General features: G+C 60.6%; 1 protein-coding gene across 3 annotated transcripts in view; it reads right to left on the bottom strand.

Moving 5' to 3' along the window:
* The window catches only part of SMTN (smoothelin), a 22,043-nt gene extending 12,902 nt beyond the window's left edge, over window positions 1-9,141 (bottom strand). For 2 of the 3 annotated variants that reach the window (XM_024768013.1, XM_024768014.1), the window contains exons 1-8: window positions 9,014-9,141; window positions 7,175-7,305; window positions 2,398-2,546; window positions 1,931-2,024; window positions 1,766-1,844; window positions 1,561-1,658; window positions 330-650; window positions 169-241 (exon numbers count right to left, since the gene is read on the bottom strand). In XM_024768013.1, coding sequence (XP_024623781.1) covers window positions 169-241; window positions 330-650; window positions 1,561-1,658; window positions 1,766-1,844; window positions 1,931-2,024; window positions 2,398-2,546; window positions 7,175-7,225 — 865 coding nt within the window. In that variant the 5' untranslated portion in view covers window positions 7,226-7,305; window positions 9,014-9,141. Of the gene's footprint in view, window positions 1-168; window positions 242-329; window positions 651-1,560; window positions 1,659-1,765; window positions 1,845-1,930; window positions 2,025-2,397; window positions 2,547-7,174; window positions 7,306-9,013 lie in introns of those variants that run through there. The other variant, XM_024768015.1, reaches the window with a different exon arrangement.
* Between the last annotated feature and the right edge of the window lie 233 nt (window positions 9,142-9,374).

The raw sequence follows: 9,374 nt of genomic DNA, 5'->3' as shown, positions 1-9,374 counted from the left end.
GGGGGGTGGGGAGGGGTGGGGACACCTCAGGAGCAGTGGGAGGAGTGTCAGAGCCTGCCTGGACCTGAGGGGCACTGGAGCCATCTAGGCACAAGAACCCATTTTCCAGGCAGGGAAGGGGAGGCCCAGGGAGGCAGATGCCCCTAGCTATCTCTGCCGGAACCCTACCTGCTCTCTTTGTGTCGGAGGGACCTTTGGTAGGGCCATCAGCAGCAGGGGGCTCTGTGGGGCCAGGCAGGAGCTGCAGGGGAGACATGGCATGGGCAGGGCCTGACTCCCAGACTGGGGAGCTCACCTGCCTAGCATCCCTGTCCCTCATCTAGACTCACCTTGTTGACCACCTGCCCCTCCGTGCTGGGGGTGGCTGGAGGCTCCTGGGGCTCAGGGCTGGCAGCCCTGGGCGGGCTGGGAGGTGGCTTGGGGCCACCCAGAGCCTCAGTGGCAGGGCATGGGGCCTCGGCAGGCTCCAGTGGAGGCTCAGGAGAGGTAGTGGTGGGTGAACTGTCAGCTGAGGCAGGTGAGCTGGGTGTGCCCCCAGGTGGGGCCCGAAGCAGTAGTGTCACTGTCGTCACGTCATGGCTGGTGCCATTGGGGGTTGGAGTTGGCTCTGGGACCTCTGCCTGCTGCTCCTGTTCCTCTGGCTTTGGCACCTGTGGGAGACCCGTGGGAGACCCACAGGATGTGGCCAAGGCTCTCCAGGCTGGCAGGCACCCAGGGCAGGGCATGCAAAGCAGAGAGGCTGGACACGGTTTCCTGCAGGCACATCTGCACAAGCATGGTCACTGGCATACCATGGGCCGTCTTTGATCCCCACTTCCCAACCTCTTGGCACTGCCTAGTCAAGGGCAGTTCAGAGATGACCAGATCCTAATGGCAGGGGTTGGGGACAGCAGGAGACCTGCTGGGGACTCCCAGACTTAATCAATTTCAGGCGTGGAGGCCCCTGACCCCTGGCCTCTGCCTGGTTAATTATGGGGTTAGTGGGTAGTCCTGCCAGGACCAGGGACCCAGCGGCCTCTGCTGGCCACTTAGGGAACCTGCACGACCCGACCTCTCACCCACACTCCCTGGAGAACAGTGCCGACACTGGCCCCTGACAGCAGGACCTGATAAGCCAAGGTAAGGAACTGGGCTGTACGGAGGGGGAGGGGCAGCCTCAGATGGTTTAAGCTGGGCAAGTACCAGGGTCTGATTTTCATTTTAGGGAGATCCCTCTGTCTGCTGAGTGGAGGCTGGATGGCCAGTGTGGGGATGGAATGTAGGTGTGGAAGCGGGGAGGCCAGCAGGGAGGTCAACAGGGTGGTAATGAGTGACAGTCAGGAACCTGGGAGCAGTGTAGACAAGCTGGTTTTGCGGGGGAGGCCTGGGTAGAGACAAACTCTGGAGTGGAGACATGTGACTAGAAGTTGCCTGGGAGAGTGGGCAGAGGCCTGAGAGAGTCACACTGTCCCCCAAACACAAGCTGGGGGCCCCCTCAGTTAAGTACCAATCTAGCCAAGACACATAGGCGCTCTGTGCTGCTGGCGTCCATGGGCACAGGACCTTGCCCACACCCCTTACCTCACACTGGTCCAGCCTGTGTGCTGCCCGCCCCTTGCTGTCCTCTCTTGAGCCACTGCTGGGACGCCCGCTGCACAACCTTCCAGCCAATGTGGCGGCTGGAGGGAAAGGGAGAGGTGTCAGGTGAGTGGCAGGGGGTCAGGGTGAGGCGTTGCTGGGGGCACCATGCAGCAGGGCAGGGGTGGGGCCAGGGCAGGGCACGTACCCTCAATCTCCTGGGCCCGTACACGGCGGATGGCGGCTCGGATCAGCTTGCGTTCCTCGTACTCAGCAGCACCTCGCAGCTGTAGGTGAGGGGTGGGCCACGGGTATGTGGAGGCCAGGTCTTCACCTGCCCTGCCCCCATCCCCTGCCCTGGCCCAGGCCTCACCAGTGTGGTCAGCTCCTCCACGTCACTCATGGACTCCAGCCGTCCTGCCAGCCGTGCCAGAGCAGCCTGCTGCTCAGCCTTCCGCTGCTGAGAGCTGCAGGGACACCATGACTATAACCTCCATTGCCAGGGCCAGGTCATAGAGGATGTGGGCTGAGGGCAGAGGCCAGGACAGGGTACCTGGAACCTTGGCAGAGGGGCAGGTAGCTGTGCACACCCTCTGCACACACGCTGGCACATGCACGCCCATGGACCTGAGCGCTAATATCACATGGGCGTGGCCAGAACACCATGACCGGCACGTGGTCCGTGCCCACCAACATCCCTGTGTACTCCAAATGCGTGCCTGCGCTGCCATTTGCACACCCAGATGGGCAGCAGACACATGGCTCATGCCTGCCTGCACAACACTAGCTGAGCCCTGGCACATTCAGCCCCACCTGCATGTCCAACCCCTCGCCACTCACTGCAGCCAGTTCTCCTTGTTGTCCTGCCGCTCGGCACGGAAGCGCTTGGATGCCAGGGCCTCCTCCTCGCGCTCCAGCTCCTGCCGCTGCAGCTCCCGGATGGCTGAGCGGATGCGCCGCCGCTCTGCTAGATCTGCTGTGACCTCCAGCTGCAGGGCAAGGGGTGGTGAGGGGCAGGTCATTTTGGCTGCCAGGGACGGAGGGCGGGCACTGGCCGCCCACGGCTTGGCCTGGGGCACAATGAGTGGTCTGTCTCCATTCCCTCTGCCCCAAGCCCGTCATGTGCCTGCCTGCCCACCCAAACTTGGTCTCAGGGGGAGACTCAGATCATGCAGCGAGGGCTTCTGGACAGCCCACCGTGGACTAAGATTCACAGAGTGGGCAGCCAGCAACCACCCACCTGTGCCAGGTGCCAAGTCAGGCGCTCATTCCTGTGACTCGACTCCTGCCTCTTAGAACCCTTCATCAAACCCCCAAGAACCAGGGAGTCGTGGCAGGAGGAGGGAGGCCATCCTACGGGCCCCTAACAGTGTCCCTGGGGAGGGAAGGGTGATTGGGCTGCTGGAATCTAGCTGTGAGCACGAGAGACTCCCGAAGTACCACAGCCCTGCTGATGGGTGGCAGCCTCGTCCACACTGGACAGATGGGGAAACTGAGGCAGGGGCAGGCCCTCAGGAGTCATAGCTCCCTGCCTTGCTGGGGGCTGTTGTTCTCTCTGCACTGGTCCTGCTCTAGCCACCGCTGAAGGGGCAAAGGGGCCGGGTCTCAGAGTGGGGGGGCCAACACCCCTGGGTGCACTAGGGTCCACCTAGGGCCCTAGAGAGGGCGTCCGTGGGGGACAGGTGCTCCCACCAGCTTCTTAGCCTGTCACTCCCTGGGAAATTGGGGGTGGCTGGTCTAACCAGGTCCAGGAAAGGGCACCTTCTCTGGACAGTCAGCCAATCCTGTTGCCCCCCTCACTCCTCTACCCCCTACAGAGCCTCTGTGGCTCAAGGGAGAGAGGACAGGCCCAGGGCCCCCAGGAAGATAATGGCAGAGATAAGCCTCCAGTGTGGGTGTGCGCCAGGTGGGAGCAAGTATAGGCAAAGTGATTTCCTCCGCCCCCACCCCCAAATCATTCAGGGGTAGGCCCAGGAACCCTCTACTCCCTTCCTTTTTACTCTCTTCTCCCATCATTCCTTCCTGATCTACAGGGGAGCCTGGTGGGAGGGGGAAAGGTTTCAGCAGGGAGTGTGGGCTGGCCCAGCTTAGCCATGAGCTCACTTGTCCCAGTCTGAAGAGGGTAGAGACAAGTGACAGAGCCCTCCGGGGAGCCTTCAGTCTTCACATTCCTGAGAAGATATGGGAGGGCTCCCGGAAGGCTCAAGCCAGGACCCCCAGCTGGCTCCAGCCCCAGTCCAGTCCTGGCTGGGTGGTCAGGATCATATACTTAACATCCCTGGCCTTGGTTAACATCTCATTTCTCAGATGGGACAATGGCCTCCCTTCAGGGCAGTGGGTGAGGATGGGGGCAGTGACTTGGGGTCCCCCCCACCTTGCGGAGCTATGTATGGTGGGTTCCAGCCAGTCAGGATGGGAGAGAGAGAAGTGAGGGCAAGTGAGGACAAGATACCCAGAGGCATCTGTAACATTTACTGAGAAACCATGTGCTGGATCCTGTGCTGAGCCCCGTACTTGTCCTAACTTCACAGAAACCCTAGGCAATTTATTACTCCCATTTGACAGATGAGGAAACTGAGGCTCAGGGGGAAGTGATTTGCTTATGGTCAAGTGACCTGAGCCAGGATTTGAACCCAGGTTTCCATGACTCCAGGGCTTTCCCTAGGCTGAGGATATCTCTGTGGCTGGGGTCTGTCTGCTATGGTGGGTACCTTGAAGATCCTTGTACTATATTGGGGACCCTTCCAGCCTGGACTAGAGAGGCCCTGGGGCTTAAGGGGGCCTATCATGTGGGGGGGGTGGAGAAGGCTCACCTTCCCACCCTCAGTCCTGGCCTTGACTCAGGCCCAGAGCCCTCCGTGGTACACTAGGAGATTCTGGGCTTGAGGGGACAGCTGGTCCAGACCCTCCTGTGCAGAGGGTAAAGAGGCTCAGAGATGCAATGACTAGCCCTTTGTCTCCTGTGTGTCCCTTCTCAACCCCCTGGGCTCCAGAGATGGGGTTCTCCTCCCTGAAAAAAGCTGATGTGGGAACTTGGTCACTTCTGCAACCCCTGGGAGCCTCAGTGTCCCCCTCTGGAAAATGGGAGCCTCTGTCTGATCCCCCGAGTGGGTGGGGCAGGGTTGTGGAATGGACAACCTCATCCCACTGGTCACCCTCCCGCATGAGCCTTCCCTTTGGGCCTGGAGACAAAGTTCCGCCCACAGTGTCCCTGATGTGTGTCCTGCGTTCCCCGTCCTCTCAGGCCCCACCATCCTGAGTGGAGGGGGCTGTTGTTGGGAGGGAAGGAAGTACAAAGCGCCATTGTCCACTCGGGGAAAGGGAAGGAGATGGGGGGGTTTCCGAAACTGCCCAGTGAAATTCTCCTGGGAGGAAAGAGGGTGCTTCCTCTTCCCGGGGGGCCGGGCCTCCGGGTACTTTGTACCCTCGCTGCTGGGGGCGTCTGACAGCCCCCGGCGTCTTCCTGGGCCTCGGTCTCCCCACCAGCACTACGGAGACTTTCCAGGCATTCGCTCAGTCCCAGCTCCTCCAGTTGACCGATGGGGGACCGGCCGGCAGTGAAGCGTGGCCTAGCCAGGGGGCGCTGAAGGCCCGCGGGCCCCGCGACCGCAGCAGCCTGCACCGCCCACTCCTCTCCCACGCAGCCCGGTGCAAGGCGCCCAGCCAGGAGCCAGCAGGACAGGAAGCCGCCCAGGTTCCGCCTGCTTTAACATCCCCGATTACAGAGAGGAAACTCAGGTTCACAGGTCACCCAGCTAGTGAATGTCAGAGCTCGATCTCGAACCCGGGACCGAGGCGGAGGGCGTCCCTATATGTGGAGGAGGAGCACGTGGTGCTCGTGTCCCCAGGTGTCTCCATCCCGCACAGCCCCCCTCCCTGTTCGCAGGAATGTGCAGGAGCCGAGGTTGGGAGCGGGTCCCCGGGTCCCCAGATCGGCCGGACGCTGGGGCTTGGGTCAGCTTTCCCTTATAAGGCCCGGCCCCGCGGTGAGGAACCCGGCTCCGGACGCCTCAGTTCCTGCCAGGAGGCCGGCGCCCGGGGCGGGACCCTCGGCAGCGCTGGGGCGCAGTAATGGCGGGCACCCGGCGGTGGAGGACCCCGGTCCCGAAATGGGAAAGACCTCCGGGGTCCCGAGACGAGGGGCGGGGTCTTGCTAGTCCTTTCCCAGGGAGGGGGCCGGGGTTGTGGGGGGCGGACTACAGCCAATGCTCTGGTTTCTCTGAAACCCTTTTCCAGCACCCAAACCCGCATGGGGTGGGGGGTGGCGGCTGGAGAACCCTGAGCCTCAGAGTGGACCCCTAGAGAAGGGGATGAGCAAAGGCCTGGCTTTCTCTCCACTACCCACATTAGGATTCTGACTTCCTGATGGGAGGTCGAGCTGACGTGGTGGGACCCTTTGGAAACCCATCTCCCTCAGGCTGCACACAGCGCCTGTGGCCGTGGCAGACACCCAAAGTCTAAGGTGCTGTCCGAGGACACAGAGGCCAAGTGCCTTGGGTAGATGATGGCAGTGGCTGGGCACTGCCCAGTGACTGGGCTGAGCTAGCTGGCTCCAGCCCCTGCCTCCAGAGGAATGGTATGGGGGTGGGGTGGGTCATTTGCCTTCTCCCAGGGAAGGTAAATCTTTAATTTACCCCCTGGACAAGGGTCAGGGGCTGGGGGGTGGAGCTCTGGCCCCTCTTCCAGTTCCAGTGCACCCTGCCCTTGCTGGTGGGCCCATGCCTGCCCTGCTATATTGCCCCACATCCTCTCTGTGCATGATATGTGTGTTGGGGGGGAGGGCGGGCTTCAAGAAGAAGCTGGGGAAAGGGGTAGAGTGGGCCCATCCTTCTTCCATGCCAAGATCTGGACCCATGCCTCATTCCATCCCCATGCCAACTGTAGGACCTAGATATTATGTTCACACACATTCCCCCCACCTCCCATTTTACAGATAAAGAAACTGAGGCTCAGAGTGGGAAAAATGACAGATTAGAAGTCACAGTGTTCATAAGGGTCCCCAAGGCCTGTCTCTCTCTATGGGCTCTTTTGGACTTGACTTATCCAGGTCTCTTGGTCCCCCATGACCCCTTTTGGGGTTTGTTTGGATCCTGGCACACCCTTTTCCGAGCTGGGTGCCGTTGGGCAGGTGACTTCACCTGTCTCAGCCTCAGTGTCCTCCTGGCTCTTGGAGCTACTGTAACCATTCTGTGAGATGGTGTGCTTAGCGCCCAGACTGCTCCCTGCTGTGCCCTGGCTTATTAATCATTGCTGCTACTGTTATCATTGGGGCAGCCTCCAGGGGTGGGTACTGCCCAGGCTGTTGCTTGAGAGAGGCAAATCCAGCCTCCCCACACCTGTGACTGCACATGGGTGAGTCCTTACCAGTTACTATTTAAACAGGTGGTGGCAGTGGGGGGCTGGGAGGAACAAGGCCTCAGCACCTGGCATGGACAAGCACATGCCACCAGGGCCTCTGCATCGGCCACGCGGAACAGGCCTAGCCTTGTTCCCCGGAGCCCTTCTCCTGCGCCCTCCCCCATCACCTCCTCTTGTCAGCTGAGAGGTATCCTGGACAGGCCCTGCCTCTCTGGCCTGTCTTGTCTGCCCTCATAGCAGGGATAATGGAACCACTTACCAGCTTCCGCAAGGCTCCCTCATCCAGCCCAGCTAATGTTTCGTCCGCCATCTTGCTGGCCCCTAGCTCCGTCTGTCCCCTCCTGGTGAGTTCCCCAGTGCCTTTGGCAGCTGACACCAGCTCAGGGAATTCTGCAGGGGATAGACATGAATCAGGCCTTCTGGGGCCTCTAGAAACCACAGGCACTTGGGCTTTGTGCCTCAGTTTCCCCCTCTAAGCCATGATTATCCATTGGTGTTTGATCCTTATCTGTGATGTGACTCCTGGCTGGGAGGTGCCCTCTGCCCTAGGGTAGTGTGCTGGAAAACTAAACAAACCAAGAGTAGGAGTCCCTGGTTCCAGTCCAGCCAGCTGGACTGCTAGCTTGCTGTGTGGCCTAAGCTGGGCCCTTGCCATATCTAAGCATCAAACAGGGAGGGTAGGGACCTGGATTGTGAAGCCAGGGCCCAGTAAGGCCCACCCAAGCTGTGCTCACCACCAGGGGGTGCCCACCACACTCCACAGCTTCCTGCCCCACCCACCCATCCCCAGGGCCTGCCCAGCCCCCACTCACCCCAAAAGCTCAGCCTCTGGCTATGGGCTAAACCCATATCCAAGTCCTTGCTGCCTTTGCCACTCTCATTCCCCCAGGTAACTTAAGCCATTGGAGGTAACATTCTGTCTTCTAATTCTTGAGGACAGCCCTCTGTACACACCCCTCTCCACTCCTCCCTTTCCCGCCCTCCCCCTGATGCCAACTGCCCTGACCTCATGAAGCCAGGTGTCCAGGCACCCCGCTCCTCCTGCCAGTTCACACACTTAGAATTCAATTCAGCTGGAAGAGCCTTCAGAAACTGATCCGTCCAGCTTCTGGACTTAGGCAAACAGGATTGGAGAGGACCAGAGGATTGTCATGGGGGAAGGAGGATCCCAAAGACCCAGAGGGTAGGGAATGGATTTAATCTTGGCCACCTCTAGCTTCTGAAGTCCCCTTCCAAAGTGCCCTCAGGGGCTCAGGACACTCCCTCTTGCTCTATCACTGCCTATCAAAATGGCCCCCTAAATCCTGGCCCAGCCTCCCAGTGTAGCTCTTTCCTTCCCCCTGCAGCCCTAATATCTTTCTGGAATTTGAGGGCCCACAGCGTGACACACCGTAGGTGCTTAGTTAATGTATGGTGACTGAAATGGCCCCTGGATTGCCCCCGCTCCTGTTGATTCATCACTCAGTCATCCCTTCCCCCTCCCCAGTCACTTGTCGAGTCATCCCATCCAGTGAATGGGTCTGGGGAAGGTCCTAGTCCACACAGTTGGGGTTCTTCGGACTCTGCCTGTTCAAGTCGCTGCTTGCTTTTCCCATCCTTGTAGGCTCGGACAGGTAGCAACCTCCCAGCCGCCCTCTGCTGGGGTCCTTCACTTAGCAATCACCATACTTGGGTTCTGTGGACACTCTGAGTTCCCCCATGTCTTCTGAGGGGCAGGGGTCCCTAACGCAGAATCTAGGACTCCCAGGGAAGTCTCTTTCTCCTCAGGGATTCCTGCCGCTGCTCCAATCCAGTTCCATGGCTCCCTGTCACACAGTGTGAGGTCCCCGAAGATTGCGAGGAGTCTCAGAGGAACGTAGGAGCTTCCTCAGGGTTTCTGCCCCCACAGACTAGCACCCCTGAGGGTCGCAGAGCCTCCTGGAGGTCCGTGAGTGTCCTTTCCCCAGGCCTCAGAACTTTATCGCATGGGTTAGAGCCCCTGTGGATGGGTGGAGGCTCCCAGGTTCAGGAGTCCCAGAACCCTGGGAGTCCACCTATCCGGGTTCCACCCTCGGACCCGTCGGGGGTCCTGCTGCCGCTCGGAGGTCCGCACACCCACCTCTTAGTCCGGCCCGCCCGCCCGTCACGGGCTCAGCTTAGGTCGTTCGGGATCCAACAGATGGATTAGGAGCGGTCAGGCGGAAGGCGCCGCGACCGGGATGCCAAGCCCGCTCAGCAACCGTCCCCGGGATTCTGCAAGCGCCGCCCGTCCAGCCGCGCCAGCAGCCCTGCGGGTCCCGCCCCGCGCCACGGCGCCAACCAATCCTGGGGAGAATCCCGCCCACCTTCGTGCCCCATTGGGGAAATTCAATTTGACGGCCACGCCCCTAGAAGAGGCCCCGCCCCTCACGGGCCTAGGTTGTAGGGGTTTGCAGTCTTGGGGCCACTGTTCAAGCGGCCTTCGCTGGTCGGATGGGCGT

This window comes from Neophocaena asiaeorientalis, unplaced genomic scaffold (assembly GCF_003031525.2).
Source record: "Neophocaena asiaeorientalis asiaeorientalis breed wild unplaced genomic scaffold, Neophocaena_asiaeorientalis_V1.1 scaffold828, whole genome shotgun sequence".
Classification (NCBI taxonomy): domain Eukaryota; kingdom Metazoa; phylum Chordata; class Mammalia; order Artiodactyla; family Phocoenidae; genus Neophocaena; species Neophocaena asiaeorientalis.
Note: the sequence above shows the minus strand (reverse complement) of the source record. Positions and strands in the feature narration are given on the sequence as shown.